The sequence below is a fragment of the Pipistrellus hanaki genome, assembly GCF_964339955.1.
Source record: "Pipistrellus hanaki genome assembly, chromosome: 10".
NCBI classification, from domain to species: domain Eukaryota; kingdom Metazoa; phylum Chordata; class Mammalia; order Chiroptera; family Vespertilionidae; genus Pipistrellus; species Pipistrellus hanaki.
In genome coordinates this window covers 24,694,879-24,722,304 of record NC_140512.1, presented here as the reverse complement: position 1 = coordinate 24,722,304, position 27,426 = coordinate 24,694,879, and the positions used below count along the sequence as shown (strand labels likewise).

Sequence of the window (27,426 nt, the reverse complement as noted above, 5' to 3'; positions counted from 1 at the left end):
GCGGCCCCTTTCCCATGGGGGGACAAGGGCCAGCTCCCTCCTTGGAGCCACTAGCCAACCTCCTGTGGTCCCTTCCCCCGGCCAGCCAACCTCCCATGGGTCCTCCCCCCCATGCACAAATTTGTGCACTGGACCTCTAGTATGATAATAATAACAGTAACAAGCAGCAACAGCAGGAATCTCAGGCCAAAGTGGAAAATTACGTTTCTAGAGGCTCCTGTTCTCCACTGTGTGACCTGAAAATGAGAATCACTTCTCAGGCTTCTAAGACACCAGAGCATGGAGGCACAGTGCATACACAAGTAAGCTAACACATTAGTGGTGGCCTTTGGGGGTTTAAATCATATTCTTGTGACCCCAGGAAGCTGATCGGGAAGAAAAGGGAGAAAAGAAGTACAGGATATTTATCTCTGTGTTTTGGAAATGCTTTTGATCAGCAGAGCTGGAACAAGTTTCTGTGCTTTTGTGGGAACTACAAATGTTCCAGGGGAGGAAGCAAGATCAAGAGCAGTTTGCTTTTTCAGGGACTTCAAAGCCCATTCATCTAAAGATGTGGCCATTACCATTTTGGCTTCCTCACTGTGCCTTGGATGGCCCTGAACTTTTCAAGAGGAGAGCCTTGCTGGGTCAGCGCCAGCTTGATCAGATTCCTTGGAGTGCAGTGTCCCAGAAAATCTGCCCTTCCCAGCCCCATAGCAGGAGCCATCCTTGTACCAACTAGACTACCCATCTGCCCCCCTCCCAGGTGTGGAGAACTATACATATAAAACAAAGCTGGGCCATCTTTTCCAGGCTTCAGGTCTTCTCTGATCTTGTAGTCTGTCTCTTTTGCTGGTACCAAGTGATGAGTGTGAAAAAAGAAAAAAAAAAAAAGAAGATGAAGAAGAAAAGCAATGAACTAAATGAACAAAAACACTATACGAGCTGTGTTCCATTACCCAATCCTATTATGAGCACCAGTCTAGCAGTAACAGGAAATTGTCCTTTTTGCCTGTAAGTCAAGCCATTGGAGTACCATTTGTACAGCGAGTCTAGATTCCTTCTAGGCATAAGATACATAACCTTTTTCTAATCTAAAATGAAAATGAATACTGAAACAGAACTCAAGAGCCTAATGCTGGAGCCCCATCATCCTGCTCTGGCTTCTGATGCTGGTGAAGCTCCACGCAGCAGCCCTGCCTCTTGTTTACTGTTAGGTGCCCAGGTCTAATAGTATCTGTGGAATGAATGACTGCATCAGGACCCGGATGGTTTGGTCTATCACCTATTATATGATCTTGATAAAATTTCCTAATGTGAAATTCTCAATTTCTCCATTATCCAGCATTTTCACCCAACCCTGCAAATCACTCAGAGGAATGTCATACGTGTTAATCCCAAGATACAGGAATTCTACTGGACCCGGGATGTATCTTGGAGCACCGCCGGCAGTGTGTTCAGTAAGTGGGAACTCTTTCTTTTGAATTGGATGTACTCTGGCTGCCACCTCACCCTGACAGCGGAGCTGGCTTTTATGTGCGTCAGTAGTGAAGATAACAATACTGCCGTTCTGAATTTCCACCTCTGTCAAGTGAAGAGTAGGGGCAAGTTCATCTTTGAGGAAGGGCTTTTGTAACTAACTCTATCATTTTGTTTTATTCCACTTTCTGGAACTGGCCTCAGAACAAAATGTGAGAGAAATTATACTGTACTGTGAGCATACAAAATGACAGTGATATTGCATTTCTTTAAATGTGTAACATCCTTTTCTGTTTCCTCTGCTTTTAACTGTCTAGAGTAGTTTAAGGGTTCCTTTTACAGAATGAGCTCATGAAATTTTATTCAAAGCAAGTTTGAAAAGCCACAGGACACCAACCAATTCTCATTTAAATGTTTACTTTAGAATTCTAAATGACATGGCCCATTCAGATGAAAAACAAGTACTAATAAAAAATGCTTTGAAACTTTTATTTAAAAACCCTAAGATATATATTCTATGGCTCAGCTTCCAAAGTATGGGTGTTTATGAACCACCCGAGTTCCAAATAATTGAAAAAGTGGCCCAGGAGCATTAAAGGGAGAATAAATAAAAAGGAGCACAAAGAGAAACATATTTCAAACCCATTGATTGATAGCCTTTCATTCTTTCAATAAACATTCCATTACTACCTCGTGTGTGACAGAAACTATGGTAGGAGATTGGGATCAAATCCTCTATGTCCCAGGCTCCTTGTGTATGCACAAAAGCAACTCTGGGTCCAGTGCCTTGGAGTTGAGTCTTGGCCTCTGCCCCTAGCCAGATGATGGATGACCTGGGGCAAGTCACTTTCAGTTTTGGGGCATCTTCTATAAAAGAGTAATAGATACGACCTTCGGCACTAATGCTGTTCGGTTTTAAATTTCTCTCTTTCAAATACAATGATAGTATGTAACTAAAGGACAGTGTGTAGGTTAAAAAAAACACACACAAAGTAAGTCATTCTAGAAATTCTGTCACAAAATTCATTTGTTAATGAACAAAACACATACATTAAATTTTCACAAAAGAGAATAACATTATAAATTTATGTATTTTCTCATCTTCTATTTATTCAGGAAACGTTTATATAATGCCCACTCTGTTCCAGAAATTGTATTGGGTGTTTGAGATCAGAGATGAGACATTCTCTGCCTTAGGAAAAGCTCACGATTTAGTAATGGAGCTAGAGAAGGAGATATGAGTGCTATTCATAATCAACAAATATTCACTGAGTGCCCATTATATTTGGGATACATCAGCGAACAAAACTGATAATGATCCTTTTTCATGGAGTTTATATTCAAGCATGAACATCAAATCAGAAAGAATAAACATGAAAATAATAAATGATGTGATATGAAAAAGAAGAAAAAAATTGTGGTGTTAAAAAAAAAAAAAGTAGAGCAGGTTAAAGGGTAATGGAGCACCTGTGGTTGGGTTGGTACAGTACATCACAGTTTTCAGAAGGTTTCCAGGTGGGCCTCATTGGAAGCTAACATTTATGGAAAGGCTTGAAGGGAGTAAGGGAATTAGTTAGCCATAGGAGGTATCTGGAGAAAGACATTAGGAGCAGCGAACTGTCAGTGAAAAATCCCTATGTTTGGAAACAAGGGTGCTGGAATGAAATGAGAATGAGGGCGAGTAAAAGGAGATGACAGAAGAGCAGTAAGAGTCAGCGAGGGGTCAGATCAGGTAGGGCCTTGTAAGACATTTTAATGTACATATTTAGCAATTTTACAATAGCATTTTGGTATCCTCCTAAAGTAATGCATTTTTTTGTCCAATCCTCATATTTACCTGGTGGTCAAACTAAATTCCCTCTCTTTTCTGTAGTTTAAATCTGTTTTTATTTTTTTATTTTTTATTGACTAGAGGCCTGGTGCATGAAAATTTGTACACTTGGGGTTGGGGGTCCCTCAGCCCAGCCTGCACCCTCTCACAAACCGGGAGCCCTTGAGGGATGTCTGACAGTCTGGTCTCCCTCATGGGAGATGATCTGTGGGCCAATCAGGGGATGGCGCCGCTGGCCCTGCCTCCCAATTGCCCCTCTGCCACTGCTGGTCACCTCAGTCCCCCTCCCTCTGCCTGCTGGCACTGGCCTTGGATGGCCTGGAGCCGCCCACTCGCCAGCCCTTCCCCGTGCCGACTGGTTGTTCCCCCAATCGGTTGATTTGCATATTAGGCTTTTATTATATAGGATTTGAGAAACCTTGGAGTATTGTTGGGATGCTGCTCTATCCAACTGAGCTACCCAGTCAGGGCCTAAATCTGTTTTCCACCCTTCTACTCTCTTCTGAGTTGGAGAATGACTGGTAATGCCAGACAAATTGAGAAAATGGAAATACCACTTCCTGGTCAGGTCTACACGGCAAGCCAAATTGTAGAATCAAAGTCAGTTATTGAACAAAGCAGACCAAAATGGAACAAACAAATACACAAAACCAACTTCAAAAAAATCCAAATAATGGCCTTACTTCTCTATTTTCTTTGGCATTTTAGACTCAAATAGTCAAGGAATGAAGAGAAATATTTTGGTTACATAAAACACCTTCAGAGGGCTCCCTGAGATTTAAGAGTTCCATTTCTCTGAGCTTTTTGATGAGTAGATATATTTGCATGCTCAGGAGTAAGGAATGAACTAGAATAGCAAAATTAATGGATGCACATGGTGAATAAAGATAAGTGATTACTCCAAGGTAGTCTAAAAGGGAGAGAAGGATGCTTATCTTATTCATCCTTAAGAATTAAGTGCATTGTAGATGTGATTTATAGATACCCGAGAATTCATTTATATTTAGGGTAAAGCTATTCTTTTTTTACTGACTCTGTGGTTCATTCTTGTTTTCCGGAGATGTCAGTGGGAACTTACCTGTTATTCTGAGATAAAAACAAATGTGGGAATACAGAGCACAGAAAAGGTTTCATCTTTACCACCTACAAAAGTCATTCTAATGTTAAGAGATGACATCTGCCAGATGGGTAGGAAGGAATATTGACGTAATTGATTTCTGCTACTTTTGGCTCCCTGTGGGTAAAATGAAGAAAAGGTGTGCAAGAATGAAGGCTGGTCATTTTTGTAATTGTTTTTCAAGGCTGGTTTAGGGGTTAGAATTCTAAAATAGAAAACAATAGTCATGAGATCCTCTCTTAGCATTACCAGTTATTTTTCAGACCAATTGACTTCTGAGTAATCATCTATGAGGGAGATCTGAGGACTGCCTCTTGCTCCAGTGATGGTATGATTTGAGCGTATACACGTTCCTGTCTTAAATGATAAATTAATTGGAACAGACTGTGCAGACTAGAGTGATACCTCAGTGCCATGGGACATTATTAGCAATTTAGGCAAATTGGAAGCATTTTATCACTGTAATATTTTTTGACATAAAAATCTTTTGTGCCCACTAATATTACGTACCATTTAATCATTTAGAATTAAGCTAAAGTCCCCAGAACCAGTGTTTTAATGTGCTAATATTACTTGCTTCTTAGTAGAGAATGGTACAGTAAAGATTTCATGCTTCTTATATGTTAGTTATGCATAAAAATGCGATGTTATATTTAGAAATATTTAGATCACATTTAGAAGTAAACAGAGAGGCAGCCAAACCCACTTTAAACACACTTTTACATGTTCACTACTGAGTCAGAATGACCTCCATCAGTCTTCAATTTGCCTATCCTCAGGCTCCCAGGAAAAAAAAAAGTTCCCTTTCATAACGTAATTTAAGAAAATTCACAACTATGAATGCCGACATGGAAATGTTTCTATATAGCAGAAGAAATAACCTCAAATGCCCGGACATCTCCATGGTCTGAGTATCTTTCCCTCCGTTGCCCCCTCAGCACCCCCCCTCCCCCCAATTTGACTCTGGGAAAAGAGTGTATGTTTTTCTCTCACCTACAATGAAAGTTATGAGATTCTTTTGCTCAAATTAGCCACAAGGAAGCCTTGGAAGTTCATGTTCCTTAGAGAGCTGTCAGTTCTGCTAAGGAAGATTAAATGCCCCGATCCCGGTTGTCACATTGTACAGGGAACAACAAGGAAGAGTGAATGTAGCATAGCCCACATCCGGCAGCTGCCACAGTCAGCCCTGCCTAGGGGGCCTTTCCATGTCATACAGGGGACCAGCCGAGACATTCACTAAAAAAACAAAAACAAAAATGCTGTGTGAAGATGCCTCCCACTCAGGAAAAATTGATGGACATTGATGTTGGTTTAAGAAAAGAATAATGAAGAGGCAGATTTACCCCCTGAAAGACCACATAATAAAACATTACAACTAAAAAAAAAAAAAAAATAAGAAAGAACATCAAAGAGCCATCATATTGCATCGAGGAATGTCTGCTGAACAGGCTAACCCCTTTCTGTGGCTGGGAAACCATTTCTGGGTCGAGGCATTTGCTTCCTGTTGGATATCCCTGCTTGCACCCTAGAAGAGGAGACCAGGCCCCTTTGCTTACCTGTGAAGTTGATTTTCAGCAAGTAATCCTTGTACAGCTTCTTCCCGTCCAGGACCTTCATGGCGTCGCACAGCTTGGTGGTGTTGGGGCAGAGGGTGCGCTGCATCTTGTGCAGGGCGTGGGCCATGGCGTAGACCGCGTTCACCACGAACATGATCTTGGACTCCTGCTCGTAGTTGCTGCTGTCCAGGGCCAGGTGCTTGTCGCAGGGGCGCGGGTGGTGGTTGCGCTTGCTCTGCAGGCTGCACTGGAACTTCTGCTCCCAGAAGTCCCGGAACCAGGGGTTGCGGTGGTTGGTGTAAGGGCTGAGGCCCTGGAAATAGCGGTCGAACTGGCGGACGCGCTGCGAGGCCAGCTCCAGGGTGATGGCCCCGTCGGCCACGTGCTCGCTGCCCTTGACGATGCTCTCCTGCGCGCCCCAGCCGTCGCTGGCCACCCAGGTGAAGGAGGCGTTGGCGCGGCTGGCGGCCGCGATCAGCTCGCGGGAGTCGTCCCCGCGCATGAAGAGGACCACGACGCGCGCGTTGGGCTTCTGCAGCAGCTCGCGGACCACGCTGTCGTAGGACTTGCGGATGTTGGAGCGGCCCACCTTCTCGGCCGTGGCGATGCAGATGTTGCGCAGGCGGGCCTCCTGCTCGAAGGCCTCGATGCCCGTCTCGCCGTAGTCGCCCTCCGAGGCCACGGTGGACACGTAGGTCCAGTTGAAGAAGCGCAGGATCTCGGCCATGGCCTTGGCCTGGTAGAAGTCCGGGGGCACGGTCCTGGCGAAGTAGTCGTAGCGGGACTTGTCGCTGAGCTTGGCGCTAGTGGAGGCGTAGCTGATCTGCGGGATCTGGAAGAGCCTGAGCAGGTTTGCTACCTGGAGGAGGGAGCAAGGGGAGGGGAGCGCGTGGGTTAGAAAACCTGGGGACAGAAAAAGCACAGAGGACCAGACTGTTGGCCCAGCGCCTTTGTCACCTCCAGAACACTCGACTCTTCTGGATGCGCGGCCAGAGCTTTTCTGGATACTATATGTTGGATAGGAGGGAGCGGGTTCCAGGCAGGTCGTTTATGGACTGGGAAAGGACATGGTAGAACAATGAGGGTTCCCTGCTCCTCTCCTTCTCAACGTTATGCTAGACCCCGGGCTAGGATTGCTCTTGTTCAGGTGTCCTCGGCGTGTTTGTTTGAACTGTGTGGGGTTCTCTGAAAACTCGGCCAAACAATGAGCTTCAGGGAACCTGCCAAGTTCAGTTTTTAGACAGTTTGGCTGCAGCCTGGATGTTGTCGAATTCTCACTTCCTCCTCTTTTGCTAAAACCGGCAGCTTCTGAAAGACCTTAATTTGGGAACTGTATGCCACATGGACAGTTCAAATGAGACATTTATTATCTAGGTTAAGTTAAAAAAAAAAAATCAATTCTATTTGGTCCACCCCAAATTTCAGGCATATACTTTTCTAAACTTCTGAAGAACTTGACCAGTATTTTCTTTTAAAACATTTCTTTCTGTTTGAACAGTGTGAAAGGAAAGCATACAAATGTCATTATTGTATTTTAGATTATAAAGCAAATACAGAAACATTGAGGATCTTGCCAAAAACCATCTCTTTCAAAATGTTTAAAACTTATTCTGAATGAAGTGCTTAAATTTCTTATCATGCACCTAACAATAATGTTTCTCTATTTTTATTTATTACAGAATCAAATATATAGAAAATCTCAAATATATAATGTTTTTTATTTTTCATGGCTACCCCACATATTCTGAACACGTCTATCTCTATATTGAATTTAGTCAAATCACATAATATACAAAGTGGAGTTTAATCAGAAAACACATTAAATATTACTATATACTTTATAGAGTGTTTTCAAATTTTCCTTCTAGAAATTATGGTTTCGGGTTGATATTTGACATGTAGGAAGCACAGCTTGAAATAGGCAGCTGTTAGCAAAAAGCACAAATCATGTGAAACAACGGACCTCTGAGTCCTACTTAATCATCTGAGTCCTGGCGGGTTCACACACAACCACACAGCAGGTTCTTGGAGATCTGGACTGCTATACAACTAATACTTCCACTAGAGCCTGGAGCTACCAAAAATGTTTTCTATATATTTTTCAAATCTTTGTTCCTTTTACTTAACTACAAATAGATCAGTTAGAAAATCTGGTTCTTAGCATGCCGTATAATGCAAATTTAAGAATAAACTATTTCTTACATTTTTTTTGCATTTGGTAAAGACTTTAAAAAACATTTTAGGAGATGAGTGCAATTTGGGGAATAGAAGTCAGTGGATGGGTGGGTGGATGAAGACTAGTATATCATTTATTTCTTCCTGCCTCAGGATCAGGAGACCCTGTCCTATAGGGATTCATTTAGACATAGGAACAAGGCTTGTTTTTTTCTCATTCTGATTGAGATAGCACTGAGCCAGAACTTTCAATCCTTCTCTACTGAGTACCTGGCTTCCTTTGGGTTTGCTAATATGTACTACTGTGGCAGATTGGGGGGTGAGAGTTTCTGCAAAGGCTTTGCTTGATTATGGAGTTCCTGGTCAGCACTGGTGAGGCCATCTCGTTTTGATGCTACAGTTTCTCATCTTCAAGTTATATTCATCAGGTCTTGAACCACTCAGGGAGGCAGAGAATGAAAGCACCAGAAAAATGCCCGGAGACATTGTCTGGCAACTAGGAACCACAGTGAAAGGATCCTGAACTGCTGAAACTGTTCTTCCAAGGGAACACATAATGAGAAGCTGCTTAAGAAAATAGCTCATGTCTTTTGGCTGATAGGATCCTGTGGCTTCATGTTTACCTCTCCAGGATATCTGAGAGCATTTTACAAGCAAGGCAGACTGTACATGAGAATGAACTAGGCATGCAATACTGGCAATATGATGAAGATTCTCTACATGGGGAAGGGGCACAATGAGCTGTAGTAGCATTTTGGGAGGGTGGTGGATTAGGATAAAAATGTAGTTGTTGCTATCATTTTAAAAAGAGTCTCAGTCTCTCTCTCTCTCTCTCTCTCTCTTTCTCTCTCTCTCTCTCTCTCTCTCTCTCTCTCTCTCTCTCTCTCTCTCTCTCTCTCTCTCTCTCTCTCTGAGACTACCACCTATTGTAGGCAAAGGAGGCATGTTCAGTGAGCTGAAACATGAGAAAGGAACACTAATAAGGACATAGCATAATCTCAATTGTATCACCTATATTGAATCATAGAGCAAAGTGTTGAATTATTTTTATCATGGTGAGCTGTTCCTTTTAAAATGAAGTTCCTTGGATTATAAGAGTAAAAATACTTAATGTAAAAAGTAATCACCACAGAAGTCATCAGATTATAAACCCTCCTCGCCCACTCACCTTAACTTAATTTCTAGAGAGTAATAAAGTTTATGGTTTAGATTATGCATTTTAAAAATGTATTTATTCTATCGTAAAACCACAATGTGTGTGTGTGTGTGTGTGTGTGTGTGTGTGTGTGTATGTGTGTGTGTTCTCCCTTAATACTCACAATGGTAGTACTCAAATACTTTAATGATAGATTAAAAAGTGGGGCAAAATCAGGATTTAGAAGCAGATCTTTTCACTTTAAGTACGTTGGTCATTCTCTCATAACTTCATTTCTATCCTTTCCTGTGTGACTAAGAATCTGAAGTCTGAAGCTCAGAAAGACACTGAAGTTGGAAGAACAGGAGAGAGGAACCAAAGCAATATGGTATGCACAAGGAACTGCCTGTTTTCTATGAGCAGAAACTTTCTTTTTAGCATAAAACTTAAAACTAGAGTTGGGGAATGTTCAGATAGTTGACAGCTGGATGTTTTTTTGTCTGGGCATCTGAAATATTCTTGACTTGCTGTACTTGCCATATGGTTTCTCTGAGCAAAAAGGGAGAATAAGAGGAACTCCTACACTGGACATAATTTTAAAAATAAAAACCATTTTAGGATGGGGAAGTAATGTGAAATTTTGGGAGAAAGTCACCCAATTAGATTACTAGTAGGAGTGGAGGAAGAAGACACATGGTCTAGGTATATATGCTTGAGGGGGAAAAAATGCTCTGAGTGTAGAGATACATTGCTTATAGATAGAATCTCTAAAAAGGTTAAAAGAAATAGGAAGACTTAAAAAAATAATTTTGACAATACAGAGTAGTCTCAACATGACAGAAAAGACAAGATCTTTAAAGAAGGTGCACTGGGGAATTGAGTGTTAAAAGAACTAGTGATAAGAGATGAGTATTGTTTGTATGTTCAATCCTTGGGCATCTCCATGGACAACATAAAAGATTGGCAAAACCTATGAGAACTAGGAAGACTGAGGCAGAATGTGAAAATGGAGCAAAGTGGTTTTTCTCATTGGTATTGTTTTGAGTTTAAATTATGTTTTAGATGAAGATATGGTGGGAAGAGAGAAACACTGGGTGGGGATGTTGGTTCTAGGTGAGTAAAAGAAAGACGCCTGCCTAACCCCTCTTGCTTCTTCATTCTCCTCAATAAGAATGTTTCCTAACCTGAAAATAGCAATACAATAATGTGAAAAAGTTACCTCACATCAAAGTAGGAAATAAGAGCAAAAGAAAACTCATATTCATAGTAATTGAGTTTGCCTCCAGTTCTGAAAGAAATCACATTGAATTATGTAATCAATAATCTTTGATAAATCAATAATGGGAGGACAGAGAGTGCAAAGGGAGGAGCAAGGAACTGTAAGTCAAGAATAAATATAAATTAATGAGTATGACATACTTTAGTAACTTTCTAAAATAGAGTTACTCAGAACTGAACAAGGCCTACCAAGAATAATCACAGGTTCACGAAGAGGCAATTCCACTAGAATCTTTTCAATGTTACTTGAACCATTCAGGGAAGAGTGGTAGCCATGGAGGATCACGACTTCCACAAGGTGTTGATGACATTATTTGGACTCTTGTGGAAAAGGAAAAGTGATAGGAATTAGATGACAAAGTTAAATATACTAAAAGAGAACAGCTTGGAAGAAAGTCTGTATGAGATGGTCAAGTAAGATTAAATTTATATCACTGACTTTGGAAAAAATAAAGTTCTTTACATTTTAGAGCTGGAAGAGCCATGATAATCACATAAGCCTTTTGCTTTATAGGAGAGGAAATTGAAGCTCACCGGGTGAAGTGACTTTCTAAAATTTACACAGCCAACAAGTGGAAAAGCAAAAATTAAACCCAGTTTCTTGGTTTTTTCCAAAGCACTTGTCTCTCTCTCTGGCAATAGGTGATTATTACATAGGAAGAACTACGTTTCTGGGTTTAAGTTAAAATTACAAAAGTGAAGAAAAGATAAAAACAAAAAACTAGTAGGAAATGAGGTTATAGATGCAAAGTTAAGGGGGTCTAAAGTCAAAGGGGGATTATTAAGTAGTTTTCTCTCTTTAGATTCCAATTTAGATCCAACTGTTGTAGATGCATTATCTCCGTTAACCCCATTACAATCATATGAAGTAGAAACTACAAATATCTCATTTTATTTAGGCTGAGCACCCTGAAATCTTCCTGAAGAGCACATATGTGGTAAAGACAGGATTTGATCCCAGGCATTTTAATACTATGCTCAACTTCCCACACTAATCAAATCAATTTTGCAATCCATGCTCTTAACCTCTGTCATATGTGATTCCTTGCACTACAAAGTAGTGACATATTTCAAGTTATAATATCCTTTTTTCTTTTTTATTTCTGAAGACATGAGCTCCTTGATTTGAGAACCATAAGCAATCATTCCTTCTTATTAAATATATACTTTTTCATTGTCAGTTTATACTTTATGGTGGCTTCATAAACATTTGTTTACTGAATGACTATATACAGAGATAACAAGAGTTACATAAGAATTCAGGGGAAATTTCAATGGTAAGGTTGAAATCTCCAAGTTATATATATCATGATCAGATTTGGCTTTATGATTTATGTGAAAAACATAAATGGTCTTATGGCAGAACCTGTTATTTCTAGGATTTGAGAGACTGCAGGCAGGCTTAGCAGAAGCCCTTTGTACATGTAGCCTGTATTTGAGTTTTATATTCAATTTTTAAACACCTTAGAATTTCCCTTTTCTGGATGGTTTGAATTTATCCAGGACTAGATATTGCAATGTTTTCACTGTAACCTATCAGATCACAAATGTATTAACTTTTTTTTTCTCAAAAAGAAATGCTAGGATGCTGATCTTGGCTAGGTAACTTAGATTTTCCAGTAGATACTCTGATCTGAAATGAATAGTTTTGTCTTTTTCCAAGTTCTGTAGTTGTATGGTAGAGTTGTTTAGGATGGTCATCACGTGCAATCATTGTCCACTACATGAATGTTATTTTGTTGACCATCTGCCACCATTTCCCCTCCAAATGAACTCAAGTCTATCTAGTTTCTTTAGGTTACTATGTTCTCAAATGTACATGACTTCGCACATGTGGATCCTTCTACTTAAGTGACATCTATCAGCTGTCTGCTCAGCTAATCCATTCAAGGGCCCCTTTTCTGGGAAACCTTTTTGACACCTCACTTCAGGCTGAATCGTGTGCTCATTCTATGCAACCCTTTCACTCCTTTTATGTTTCCCTCATGACTCTAATCAAAGTATATGGTGATTTCTAGATTATTCACTGATTCCTCTACTGCAGTGTTTCCCAAAGTGTGGTACGCATACTCCCAAGGGTACAGGAAGAGTTTGGTGGGGATATGCACTGCACCTTTCTTAGCTGTGCCTAATTCTATGTCTCATGAGTACGAGGGGTACTCAGCGTTACAAAAATTATAGAAGGGGTACACATATGTCAAAAGTTTGGGAAACTCTGCTCTACTGGAATGAAAGCTTTTAAGGATAGGAAGTGTGTATTTTTAACCCCATATTTCCTTAATATCTTGCAGAGTATAGAAGTGCTACGTAATGTTTGTTAAAGAAACGAGTTGGTACATGAATCGATACCTGCTTATCATGTAACCTTTTCTAATTACAAAGGTAGGTTACTGTGGAATAGCTGACCACCAGCAAGCAATATAAAGCTACTCTCAAATGCTTCTGATAAACAATTTCCTGTGCAATATATATCCCTCATTAGTTATAGTCAATGTTCACCAAAATAAGAGGATATGCAGTATAAGACAAGTAATAGACTCAGAACTTTAGTAATCTGGCACAAAGGTTTTTGTACCATTAAAATCAATTTCTCTAAATTATCTCTATGTAACTATCTAGGAGTATACAAAAGGAAGTCAATATTATACTAACTGGGGCTGGCCATTGAGCTAATTCCCTTTAAGCTAGAAAACTGCCTTTTTTTTGTTCTAAGGAAAACAAACTAAAGGCCTTATTCAGGAAGCCTTAATACTCAAATCACATAAACCTAAAGAGGGAGTCATGTAAACTTATATCTAAGGCAGGCTTCACCAAATGAGCCAATAAGATCAGCTGGTAAGGTAAGCTTTACTAGAGACAAATGAATTGTGTGCAAGACACATAAGCAGCCAAACACTCAGAGCTCATATCAGTTGCTCACTTATTACTCTTTCTTAGCAATGTCTAAAACATTATCTTTTCCATAATCAATAGCTGATTGTCGAGTGATGCTACTATAGGCATCCGAACCATCATTATTTATTGTTGATAATTTTGGATGAAAGACCAATTTATTTGGGAGTTTTACTTCTCCCGACATTTTTTTTAGCAAGTCATGGGACTCTTTAGAATTTCAGGTGTCATGCTTCATTTCATTGATTCTCTGATTAAGGGGACAAAAGAGTATGAACTATGGGAAGGAGCTCAGATAATCTAGTATTCTTCAATGTTATGAAAAAGGGACTATGGATTGGAAATTTCAGAGTAATCTCTGAGCATCATAGTCAGTCCTGTGACCACTCTTCCCATTCAGGATATCCAGGATATTACAATTTCAAACATGAGCTTTATGCCTTCTCTGGTGACACAATGCCAAACTTTTTTTTTTTCAATAGAAGACAAAAAGAGTATGAAAGTTAAGAGACTAGTACAAATGTTTCCCACTACAGTGGTTGTCCAGCTTGAGGATTTGTTTCAGAACTTTCCTTGTCTTCAACTTCTGAGGCTGACCTTATACTTTAAGGGGAATAACAAAGAGTCACTGGTTTTTATGCTTAGTTACAAAAATTCCAGATGGTAAAGAGGCATCAAGTTCTTACTTTCCAAATGTGCTATCTACAGAGCTAAACTATATATTGTACAATAAAAAATAACCAGTTGCTGGTCTGCTGTCCTGGGAATCAGGAGGCACATTGATCACCTTTGGGTGTTTGCCTTAGCATTCTGTGCTATTCACATATTTTTTGGAGCTGGTTTCTAAAAATAAGCCTAACCCTTCAGTGGTTTTATCACATATGAGGTGCTGAATACTTTGTTCCATTCTTTTAATGAAATGCTTATATATAAGCCTAGAAGGGAACTGCTGAGTGCTGTACTTTGAACCATCTGCTACCTGATAACCCAGGTTATTACATAAAGCAAGTTCTAAAAGTTGGGCTGGTTAAAGCCCACACTGACTCTCCTATTTAGGTTGATCTAGCTGCACTATTAGCCATACAACATCCCAGACTGGCTTGGAATTTAAATGGGGAGGTAGTAGATAGTTGAGAAAAATGCCTGAAGAATTCAAGCTGTTCACATCACATGAGTTATCTGCCTATAAAGGTCGTCAATCTTACTGTTATTTCAAATAAGATTAGCACATCTTTTATTTTGTGTGTGCATGAAAGGGACTAACTGGAGCCAATGTCTGAAGGCCAGAAATTAATCTGAATTTAGGAAATTGTACAATGGAATGCAGTGAATGCCAGTTTATTCAGTAAAATCTGCAAAAGTCACTGATTCTTATTCCAAATACTTCAGTGAAAGATTCATATTGCCATTCCCATTCAACAGCATGACTTGGTTGTGATGATTTTGCCTGGGCATTCCATACAAAGGGCTCCTTAATCATGGTAGAAACTTTCCAGCATGGCTCAAAGTAACCCTGATTTCTATCCCCAGATCTCCTGAAATCATTGCAGCCAACACCTGTGGTTTTGCTCTTTATTTGTGACTAAGAGCCTTATCACGATCAAGGTTATCCATTTTGTCATTCCCATGGATCATTGCTGAGCTTAAATGATATGCAGACCACATCGTACTCCCTGAGTCACACTTTTTCAGGAGACACGTCAGGTTTCTCACTGTGACAGTGCCACTCTGCATTTGATAAGTGTTTGTCTTGCTCCCTTACTAACAAGGCACTATTTAAGGAATAACCTTTTCCCCCCACCCACCTAGCAGGTACTTTCAAGAGAAACAAGAAGGCATTTTTCCCTACTATATCAGTCTGCATCTACTTTTTGCTCCTTTCTTACTCCATGAATTAATTTTCAAGAGAAATCATGGATCTGAATTGGTTTGGATTCCAGTCCCTAACAATGGTTCCAGAATGCATTGGTCTTTGCCGGCAACACCTGGCAAAAGCATGACTCCCAGGATGACCCGACACCAAGGGACCTTGTAGGACCATGTCCTTTAGTCAATGCCCTGCATGTTGACTTTTGATAGTGTCTTCTGAGGATTTAACAGAACCACAAGTTTAACTAATCCACATTTTCCTGTGGCCCTTGAAGTCACTTGCATCACAATAATATGATAAATAAAGCCTTACCAATAAAAAAGAGCATTCCAGTTCTTGTTGGCTATTAACCAAAGGCCAACAGCTATTGGGTATACCTGAGGAAAGCTGAGGGCTGTGGGCTAATTTCTTTAAAAAAGATGACTATTTACTACTGAGAGTCTGTGGTAATCATGAGGGTAGAGGGGTTTATACCATCTTATTTAGCAAATAGAACTGTGTTATTCCTGGTTTTCCTGTTAACTACTTATTAGTTCAACAGAGTTGTCAGATACAAAAGCAAGTAGTATGGTGGTTCAATGCACAGGATTGAGATCAAACAGACCAACATTGAAAATCCAGTTCCTTCTCTCACCATCTTTGTGAATTTAGGGAAGTAATTTCTTAAGCTTCAGTTTCTTGATCTGGAAAAAGGGAATACGATAGTCTCTGCCTTATGAAGTTATAAGTAAGGATTAAAGATAACACATGTGAAGTACTTAGGTAACTGGCTGGCACATACTAAATGCTCAAAAAGTGATAAAGTGATAGAGATGATGAATAATGTTTATTCATTCAACAAACCTTAATTGATGCCAATTATTCAAGCCACTATTCTAAAATTTCAGTTGTTCTAAGATGAGTAATATACCTCACTGTCTTCCAGAAAGTTATAGTCTAGTAGGAGACAAAGAAACATAATGAGGATTAAGTTTAGAGATATATGTATACATACTTATACAAACACACGAGTAAAGGAGCAACTAATTGCACTCAGGTGAGTCATGACAGGCTCCCATGTAGAGGTGACATCTGGGCTTGATATTGAAGAATAAGTGAAAGTTTGCCAGGCAGAGAAAGGGGAAAGAACATTTTTAGGCAGAAGAACACAAAGATAGAAATGGGGAAAAGCACACTGGCTTTTGTAGTATCAGAAAGTTCAGTATTATCAGAGCCTTGTAGGGTAGAGTAAGGAAGAATAGGACTGTGGCTAAATTGCTAAGTATTTTACATGCTATGCTAAAGATTTTGAATTTTATTTTTAAGAGGTAAAATACATTAACATTTTTAAATTAAGGAAATGACATGACCAAAGTTATGTTTTAAAAAGTCTACCGTGGATGACACCCAACTTGAAAAGCAAGGGTTAGGGAAGAGTAATCAAATGGACAAAATACTCATTCTGACTTAGGCTGTGAGTTCTTGAAGGTCAGGGATCATGTAATCTGAAGAGCAATGAATACATTAATAATAGAAAGGTCAAGATTGGAGGTTTAAAGAAAAATTGCGTCCACTTAAAACCATTTATTTGATTGATAGTAATTGCTCAGTTCTTAATTTGTCCTTCTGTTTGTGTCACTACAGGTTACTACCTTGAATCCTTCTTCGAAAAAAGTAGGTCATAAATGATAATGGTTGTTGGAGACTGTAGGAAAGCTAAAGAGCTTTTAAATTTCTGGAATTAGCTCAGAAAAGATAACATAAAGGCTTTCTTTAATATGGAAATAAAAACCTAGAGTCTGCTAAATAGCCGTTGATATGAGTTGAAAGTCAACCTATGCTTACTGTTGAATTTATTTAAATTTTATATAAATAATATTACTTGAAACCACTGTGTAAACCTAAGTAATAAGTACTAAAGCATATATGTAGCTTTTATTTTAATGAAAACTTACTTTTTACATAAACATTCTAAGCAAATGATAGAGTATGTGTTCAGTCACATCTGTTTTCCCCATTAGGAACACTTAATTGCCTGATTTGCATTCTATGAGGCCACATTGCGAGCCTAATGGCAGCTACCCAAATTGGAGGCCCTGGGCCTGGGAGAAACCAACTAGTCCCTGGGTTGCATGCCCCAGACTTTTAACCCTACCAAGTGATAGCAAAGGTCTCAGATGCTTTGCCATTCTGACCACCTGGCAAGGAAATCTAGTCTAAATTTGGAATGTAATTTTTGAAGGTGTTGCTGCTATTGTATTTTCCCCTATGGCAAGAATCAGGACTTCATCACTAGTAACAGAGGGATTTTCATAATCTACCAGGTGGTGATGTCAAAAATAGCGCCACCACAATTTAGTGTTCAAAGTCCCACTGATACACCACCTGGAGTATCAACATTTACTTGAGTTTAGCTGCAGGTGTTTTTGGAACACTATTCTTAAATTTTCAAAGTCCACTAATTAGAAAACTGTTCTGTAAATTTTAAACTGCCTTTTTTCATAGAGCAGTAAGAGCTCTTCTATTACATTAAATTGATGGACTTCATTATCAACAGCTAAGTGTTGGCTCTTTCCATATAGAAATGCTGAGCCTTGAACATATAGATGGTAATTTGGGCACATATTTAATGGTAATTTGGATAGAGAACTTGGTGTTGTTAAAGCAAAGTCTTAGGTCTAACTAAAAGTGTCTGGCATCCCATTTCAATGAGCTTGCTGAGTAATCTATAATCATAGTCTAAGATACGTGTTGATATTTCAGGGGTGTGTAAATACCACGACCTGCAATCATAGATATGTGGCCTCAATAGAAGCTGATTCTCAGTGCTTGGCCATTTTATTGCACTGTGGACAGTGGTCCTAATGGTAACCTGTTGTTTTTCACAAGACTAATTTCCAAATCAACACGTGACAGAAGGGAAAATAAGCAATAAGTTGACAAAGGAAAGGAAAAAGGAGTGAGCGCACCTTAGGTAATTACCTCTACTTAAAATTTTCTACAATGAAACAATGTCTTTAAAAGCATTTTTAAATTGCTTTTGCTATTCTCTCTCTCCCTGTGATGAAGTCCCTGAGAAGCATTGCCCTTTTTTGGAGGAGGGCAAGCAGGTGCAGTGGAGGGAGGTTTCAAAACGACCAGCGTTGGGAGAATGCCTTAGAATGAAAAGTCTGGGAAGGAAATAAACAAAAAGATTTTGTCTGAGATAACTTTGGAGTCAGAGTTTTCTGAAGCTTAGATTAAGTGAGGGTGTGATTAGGATAGCAGTGTGGGAGGCAAGCTTTCTGGATTTTCATGTTGATTCAATTACTTATAAAGTGGTAGAAAGTTGAACTTTGTACTTAACCTTTATGAGCCTCAATTCCTCTTAGAACTGGGAAGGGGGTGGGTGCGAAGAGATTAACCAAATAATTTATATGCATAGCCTGTGGACACAGACTATAGGGTGGTGAAAGCCTGGGTTGGGGCAAGAACCAGGTGGAGGCAGGCAATGGGAGAAAATTCGGGGGAGGACATCTGTAATACTATTAACAGTAAAGATAAAGTTGTTTTTTTTAAAGCTAACATAATATTTAGTAAAATCTAAATGTTGAATGCTCATTATCATAAAACATGATTTTTACTGCTTTTCATGTATTTTCTCACTTATTAATTCCCACAATAAACCAAGAAGAGAGGTACTACTAATATTTCTATTTTAAACATGAGGAAAAAATGCCATGAAGGGTTAAATAAATTTTAGTAAATCATTGAGGTGAAATATTTCAAGAAAGTAACACTAAAAAAAATGTGTAGTTATAACATATCTGTGCCTATGATTGTTATATCTGTGATATTAAACTCACTAAATGCAACTATCATTTTTATATTTCTAATGATAGAAATACTAAAGGTAGATTAGTAAAGGGGTTTCTAATGCTGTCACTCTGGTTTTCTTACGGACAGGATGATGCTTCCTTTTCCTTTGTGTTTCCTGTAAGCACAGGATCTGACATGGTCAGCATTCTTTGTATTCTTTATATGGAGAGACTGTATGAGCTAGATTAGAGGACGGATGGAGCTATAGCCTTATCTGAAATGGTCCTGGGTGCCCCGTTGTGTTGAGCCTTGGGTGGTATTCTCTGTTTAGTCAGTCTAAGGGACAATGGAGTAGAAGTGTTAGAGATGCTCTCAAATCAAGGTATCTTTTATGGCACACGTGTAGACAGTAGAGGCAAGGAAGATCAGGGGACTTTTATTTATCCCACATGTCCACTTTGCTACATTATCTGTCTTTGGAATCAAACCAAGTTTGCCTTTGTAGAAAATGCTGATTTTCATTTGTGAATATCCAGACCAATGTAGAATAAGCAAATCATGGTTGTGATCACCAATTCAAGATTCATTTAGTGATTTTCAGCCTCTGGAAACATTTCAGGTTATCATTCTATCAATCCAATTCATTCAAAAAGCCTCTTACTCTCAATGTGGAAGAGCATTATTTTAGGTGCCCTCAACACAAAAACAAAAAAATGTGGTTCCTAAGTTATTCAAGTAGCTTACAGTTTGGTGGGGAAATAGAGAAGCAAATGAATAATTATATTTAAAAAGATAGTAGTTGGAGTATTTGTTTATGTAGTGGGAGCTTGGGAAAGATTTCTCAAAAGGGATAGGGTTTGAGCTGTGAACTAAAGGAGAGAGGGATTTGGCAAGGCCTACAAATATCTAAAGAACATTACATTCCAGTTGGAAAAAACATTGTGTTCTTTACTTTATGAAAACTATGTAGATACTATCCAGAGAAGACCATGAGAAAGCAACTTTTCAGGAAGACTCCAAAGGCAAGTTTTCTATTTGTATAGATCTTTTTCCTGTTCAACTCCTTGTTATTCTCTGTAGTCTCCTGGTACTTATATTGCCACTGATACTTGCACCTGTTTTATGTATAGATTTGATATAGTTTCTAATTTGCTTTTACATGTCTCAGGGGCTCCTAAGACATCTACTATTTAAAAATTGTACTTTGCATTCTCTTTTCCTCCTGTTACCCAGACTCTACACAATAGTGTTCTTGCTATACTTAAAAATACATATTTAATAAATGCTTATTTTTCTGATGAAAAATGATTTTTTGAGTGTCCAGTTGTAATATGTAAATAATTGAGATGCTAGATTCACCCAGTGCACAAAAATACTACCTAATCAAGTGAAATGACAATTGACTAGACTTCTTCAAAGTGATTCTGATGAAAAAGAGTCTATTATTTATTTGCTTCATGTTTTAGAAGAGTCTATTATTTATTTGCAATCACTCATATCCTAATAGTATTTTGCTTGAACAACATATAATTTAAAAATTAACAAGTGCCCTGCCCAGCTGGTGTGACTCAATGGTTGAGTGTCAACCTATGAACCAGGAGGTCATGGTTTGATTCCCTGTCAGGGTACATGACCAAGTTGTGGGCTCAAACCCCAGTGTGGGGTGTGCAAGAGACAGCCAATCAATGACTTTCTCTTATCATTGATGTTTCTATCTCTCCCTCTCCCTCTCTGAAATCAATAAAAATACCAATAATTCATGTATGACATTTCCCCCAAAGCATTTGAATTTAAAGAAGAATGAATAATTGAGGGAGAATGATGCTTAATATAAATTGACCAGTGGTGGTCCACTTTCATACTATGGAATTAGGTGGAGGAGGAATAATATAAAGGGTCTTGATGTGTTGTTCTCTGTGACACTGCAAGAGATTTAATTTCAAGAGTTATTTTTCTCAGAGGCATAATGTGAGCAATGCATGGCATGTCCAAATCTATGTCATAATAAAGAATACTATAACTCTTCTTCCAGGGTTAGAGAGTTCCTGGGATATGAATACTACCAAAAATTCTGTAACAGGGTCTGATTATACCATGGATAGGAAGAGGTAGTAAGATCATTTTAGGGATCTCTCCTGCCCTTACTATGAGCTTAGCTTTGAGAGGCCATCTGACCCAGATTCCCATTTGTTGCTGAAGTCACTGTAACACTAAGGGGCACAATAATAACTAGGTCAATTTATACCTGTCATGTTCCAGCTAGAATTTGCTCCAGCTATGACAAAAAGATACATCCTCTGAAAAGAGTGAGGGCCATTTTTAGAACATTTCAAAGAACATTTTAGACTGGACAACTTAGGACCTCTAACTACAGTCTACTTTTTAAAAGCACAAATTTAAACACAGCTGCAAAATAAGTACCTCATGGACAACTGCTCAGCTAAAGGCAACCGGCCTGAGTCTCTTCTTGAATCAAAACCATTTTCCCTGAACTGGGTGGATTGCAGGCTTATAGAAAAGAGAAAAACAGTCTTAAAAATGTTTTGAAAAGAAATTCATTCACTCGAGGGGGTGGATAGACCCCATGTATATTTGCTAACAAAGAAGGATTTTGATGTTAGCTTTCATTGATTATCAAGTCAAGAAATCAAGACTGTTGCTTTATAAAAGGGACCACCACAGAGTGGTTTGTCTTACTAAGAAGATTGGGAAAATAATTATCCATTATTCATCAGTGGTGATACAGCTTAACCCAGCAAATCACTAAGAATGTCTCCTTTCATGTAGTTTTTGTTATCTACAAAGAATGCCTATTATATGAACTCACACAGTGGGTCATGTCTCTACTGACTTCCAGGAGAATTCTTCTCCTTTAGTGGGAAGATAATGAAATAAGAGGAAGCTGGAAAGAAAGCACCTTCTGAAGAAATATAGCCCGAGTTGGGAGATTATAACATCTAACTGGCCCAACCACAAAAGGGAAGATGCACAAATATTATCATTTTCTATCTCTCAATGGGCAATGTGACTGAACACTCTGTGACCTGGTTTCGGACTGGATGCTACAATTAGATAATAGCAATTTTTAAAACTGTGTGGTGGATTTGTAGAATACATTTCTTCTATAATTTTACCCTTTTTCTCCCCTGCTCAGTTCAAGCAACAACACTTTCCAGTAAATATCCAGGAAATAAAATGTAGTTTAAAAAGAATGATAGTTTTGACTGATGTGCATGGATCTTTGAGACTATGAGCTACATGCTGTCATCATAGTTCCTAGACACAGAGGTGTATAATTAGAACTGGGCCAGGAGCAGAAAGAGGTGAGTGTGAGAGGTACCTCGAAAAATCCTCTCTGTTAAAATGTTCCCTCATTAGTGTACAACAGTGCCTTAAGTTTACTGTTAGAAATGTTTTGGATTGCCATTGACTATTTTTCTAGAATTCTAGAAAAGGCAGATGTGTTTCAAAAGGATAACACACTTGAATTATTAGCTGTATAAAAGTCCCCTAAGACCACTTTTATTCATGATGCCTAGCTGAATGCAAGACTTTGTGGGAAAGGGTTCCTTGGAAGACAACCTGAAGGTCACTGTATAGACAAATTGCTTCACCTCCCAGCTTACCTTGGCTGGGACAGTGTATGGCCGAATCAAGACTAAGTAGTCAGGACACCTGGGGGCCATGGAGGAGGGAGTGACTCTCTCTTCTATCCTCCCTCTTCAGCACATCTTCTTACTCCTGTCAGGGTCACTGTCCACAGCACATGCATACCTGGCACAACGTCCTGATCCTCCTCCTCACAGCCAGCATCTCATTCACACTGTGACCCAAGTAGCCTTTCTGCAATGGAACTGTCACTCTATCAGTCATCCTCGAAGCCTTTCTAAGCGTCATCTTACCTTGTGAGCCACATGATCATATTCTGAATTGTAGTCACTGTTATTTTATAGCAGTATTGTACCCATAGCCAGATTTTAAGTTAGTTGGTATGAAGGCTGCATACTCTACATTAGTGGTCTCCCTGACCCTTGCAACAGTGACCTTCATGAAGATTGAAGTATGTGGGGGACCCTCAATGACTTCATGGGACTGTTGGGCCACTGAGAGGGCACACCATGGAGCTGGTTTTAGTTGTGACTCTTCCACTGACTTTTCCTATAATTTTAAGACCATTTATTGAATCTTTTGGGCTTTGGTAAGGCATTTCCCACAAATTCTCTCAATTTATCCTCTCAACAACTTTATATGTATGTAATTCATTTCAGAGAGAGGAAAAGAGGGGGAGAGAGAGATAGAAATATCAATGATGAGAGAGAATCATTGACAGACTGCCTCCTGCACACTTCACACTGACATATACATAATCCCTTACCAGTGGTAATATTAGGCATAGTATAAGTATTTGTAAAATGATTGGCACGTATCTGGTGAAATTATTATTGAAGTATGACAGATGGATATTTTTAAATTCTCTTATCTCAAATAGCAAATGCCATCTCTCTTGATCCAAGTATAGAAAAAATGTAAAATTACCATTAAATGCTTTGAAATGTGCAATATTTTCATTGTCTAATGAAGTCAAAGGGTGTTTTTGAAAAATTAATTATCTTAATTACTCATAATATGAGGATGTGCTCTGAAGAAGGAAAGAAATTTCAAATAGCTCATTTTTGAACAGCATGAAATTGTACATAGAATTTTAAATGCCATGAATCTGGGATATAGAAATAACGTTATTCCTGTGCAAATAAAGCCAATTTAAGTGGTGCATGACATATGAAGACAGCATGAGTATAATATAGCTTTCTCTAGTACTTGGGGCTTTGATTATAGTAATTTGGTAGGAAGTAAAGTATATGACTCCTAGAATTATGACTTTTTATTACTGTGACATTAATGCTCTCACCAGAAAAAAAAATTGAACTTCAAGTAACATATAGAAATCACATGGGACAGTTGAAAGATTCCCAAAGTATAAAGGATCTATCAGAGTCCTAGCTCTTGTGCTACCTACCAGTGGGAATTTTATGAAACCGATCTTTCTGGGGGTTGGAAAAATGAGAAAGTTGAATAGGTGAGCATTGCAAAATTTGAATAATGTGTTCCTTCTTTCTCTAATGAAATTATGAGAGCCTCTTACCAGCTTTTTATCTAAGTTGGGAACTGAATTATTTCTTTTATTTTTGGTAGTCATCTCACTTTTCTGCATAGATTATCAGGCTTATATCAAGAGAAATTGTTTATAAATTATCTCTGAACAAAATGATGCTTTAGTAAAAATGAGAGTGAAAAAAATAGAGTTCAGCGATATTGAATCTTCTTGTGGTTGACTATATTAATGGCTTCAGTTCTTTACTCCATTATATACCCATATCCTTTGTGATGTAGCATGTCCTGTGGGCAGGACATATTTCCCCACTCCTTGACTCTGGGCTGAGGCCTGTGAGTTGCTTTGATAGTGGGATGTTAGCAGATGTGATGCAAAAAGAAGCTTAGAGGGGCCATGGCTGTTAAGTTTGTGTTCACTTGCACCTCTGTTAACACTCTGAGAAGACTATGCCTGGGCTACCTCACTGATTCTAGTCAGAGGGTAAGGGACAACCTGGGGCAGGGTCACTGCTAGCTGAACTCAACTTTGATCCAACTACTTTTGTTGATCTTTAGACTTAGAAACTATAATAATGAATTATTGTTTTAAGTCATGGATTTTGGGATAGGTTGTTATGCTGCAATAGCTACCTGATATATTTCTAAACAATTTTCATTGTTAGACAACTGTTCTGTCTGCACACCTATATTATCAAATACCCATAGATATGAACAATGATACCATTAATATCATCCATTGATCAAGTTATGATGCTAGTCTCTTGTTTGACAAGATGTAAAATGAAAGAGACACAACATTTTAGCAGTAGCCCTGGCCAGTCTTACCTGTATGGAAACACTGCTGTACGAGCCACCAATGACCCCTGCAATGAGCAGTGGGCTGTTTTCTTGAATGGCAGGGGATCCGTCAGGACACATATGTTCAGCTTCATCCACTTTAGTCAAAGATGCCCTGACAAATTCCAGTGATTGCTCTAATGCATAGGTATCCCTTGAGCATGTATCCAAAATGTGGACACCCAGCTTCACTCCTGGTAGCAAGTAATTATCTTTGTTGATTTCATCAATAGCAAACAACATGGCTTCCAGGCGTTGAATCCCTCTGTCTTCATTGATTCGCCCGCATTCTTCAATTCCGGTGCCTTTTTCATTAATAGGAAATAGGCCCCCTAAAACGAGGTCACCTTCTATTTTAATCTCCCTTCTTATAAAGTTATGATCCCCTAAAGAGAGTAAAAATCCCTTTGAAAACAAAGCTAAGGTAAGAACTTGAAGTCTTGTCAACATCTTCATGAGTCCTGTTTCTGTTCCTGTAGGAGATATCAGTGGATGGAGCCAACGTTGCCCGCTAAACTTCCTCTCTCATTTCCAAGCTGGGTCTTTGGCCTTTCCTTCATATAAGGGAAGAACAGACTAGCAGAGCCTGTCACCAAATTCCTAGAGAAATAAAAATTATATGAACAAAAATGGTAAAAAAAAAAAAAAAAAAGTGAGCAGTGATTACATTGATGGTCCCCCCATTCAGGCCTTTGATAGGATAATGACTCAAAGTACCATTTATTAGCCACACACCACACCACTGCACCAGACATTCTCCCACAGTACCCTCACTCAGTCCTTTCAATGCACTGTGGTGTAGATCTTAGTATCCCAGCTCCCAGAAATGAACACTGAGGACTAAAGAGATAATATGACAAAGTGTATTTAGAATGGAAATAGTGTTCAAATCTGATTTTTCTAACGCCAAGTTCAGTACTCTCCCCACTGAGCCATTTACTTAGCTCTTTGTAGAGTTACAACTTGGTCTGAGTCTTTATTCCCTCTCTTTCAGCTATCTTTGTAACCAACTCCTTTTATTCATTCTTCCCTGTCCATTTGAAAGCAAAACAAAACACAATTGTAACTCTATCACCATTTCTGAATTCCTACCATCACATCCCTGCCCTCCCTTCATAGGTGACCTATTCAAAATAATTATTTGCAGCATTGTCCCCATTCCCTCTTACCCCAATGCTCTCAGCCCACTGCATTCAAGATTCTTTCTTCACTGCTTTAACAAATGGCTTTGAAAAAAGGCTACTATTGATCTACTAGTTTCTAAATTCCATATTCTCACTTTATTCCTCATTTTACTTAACTTTAATTAAAGCTTGACTATTTTCTATCTGTTGAAAATTTCTAGGTTTCTCTTCTCTTGTTTCATTTCTGGCTACATCTCAAATTCCATTGAACACCCCCATTTTCCCGCCCCCTTTCCTGAGCTCCAGCTTCGCCAGTGTTCATAGTTTCAACCTCCACTTACATGGCTCCTAGGTTAATTGCCTGCTAAACAGCTGTACTGAGACCCACCTCTGTCACCTCCAGGTCTCCATGTTATAAACTCTCCCTTATTTCTGTGAATGGATTTTCTCTGTACCCAGGCTCTCAAGCCAGAAACCTGTATGCTAGAGCTCTTCTCATTGCTTTCAATTAGCCACTAAGTTCTGCAGAATCTACCTTTAACTCTTCTGAAAGCCTTCTTTTCTCTCCCCATTGTGCCAGGCTCTTATGATCTCTAATAGGACCATAGCTGCCGCCAACCTCCAAAGCACCTTTTGTGACTACTAAAGGAAAAAATAAAACTTCCTCAGTTACACAACTTGTACAGTATAGATGCTGGGGAAAGTGCAATTGTTGACTGCTGGCTGCCTCCTCCAGTCAGCGTTAGGCGACTCCTGACAGGCCCTCATGTCTAGAGGAGTGCAGTGAGCACTAGTGCTGGGATTTGCACAGTAGATTGTAGCTTAAGAGAGTTCCATAAATTGAGCTTCTTCATACAACATAGGCTAGAAAACATGGCAATGTCCTGCTGTGAGGGCCATGTATTTGACAGTAGGTTAAGACCCTCCTAGGGATCATTTCAAAACCTGATGTGGAGCGGTCCCACTGCATGCACACAAACCAATGGACCTACTGTTGTACTGCTGGCCACTCCGCTTCCTAGCACTAGAGCAAAGTCTGGGCAGTACACTCACTCTGCTTGCCCACCTCTCTTCCTGCCAGGTGAGATAAGCTTGTATAACTTTCAGAGTTGGGTGAGAGAAGTGACTGGGACTCCTAGAGCTTTCTTCTGACAGGATACAGTTGTTTTTCCCTGTGTGTGTGGTATAGTGTTCCTGTTTGCTCTTCTGCTTTTGTGCATAATTGTGGATTGGTGGGCTCTCCTGGTTGCTTTTCTACTCAATC

The 27,426-nt window shown here is 39.2% G+C and overlaps 1 protein-coding gene across 1 annotated transcript in view; it reads right to left on the bottom strand.

The window, feature by feature from the left end:
* GRM3 (glutamate metabotropic receptor 3) overlaps window positions 1-27,426 on the bottom strand; it is a 182,364-nt gene that overhangs the window by 57,043 nt on the left and 97,895 nt on the right. The window contains exons 2-3 of the mRNA XM_084897397.1: window positions 25,027-25,638; window positions 5,963-6,821 (exon numbers count right to left, since the gene is read on the bottom strand). Of these exons, the coding sequence (XP_084753523.1) occupies window positions 5,963-6,821; window positions 25,027-25,494 (1,327 nt within the window). The 5' untranslated portion in view covers window positions 25,495-25,638. The remainder of the gene's footprint in view (window positions 1-5,962; window positions 6,822-25,026; window positions 25,639-27,426) is intronic.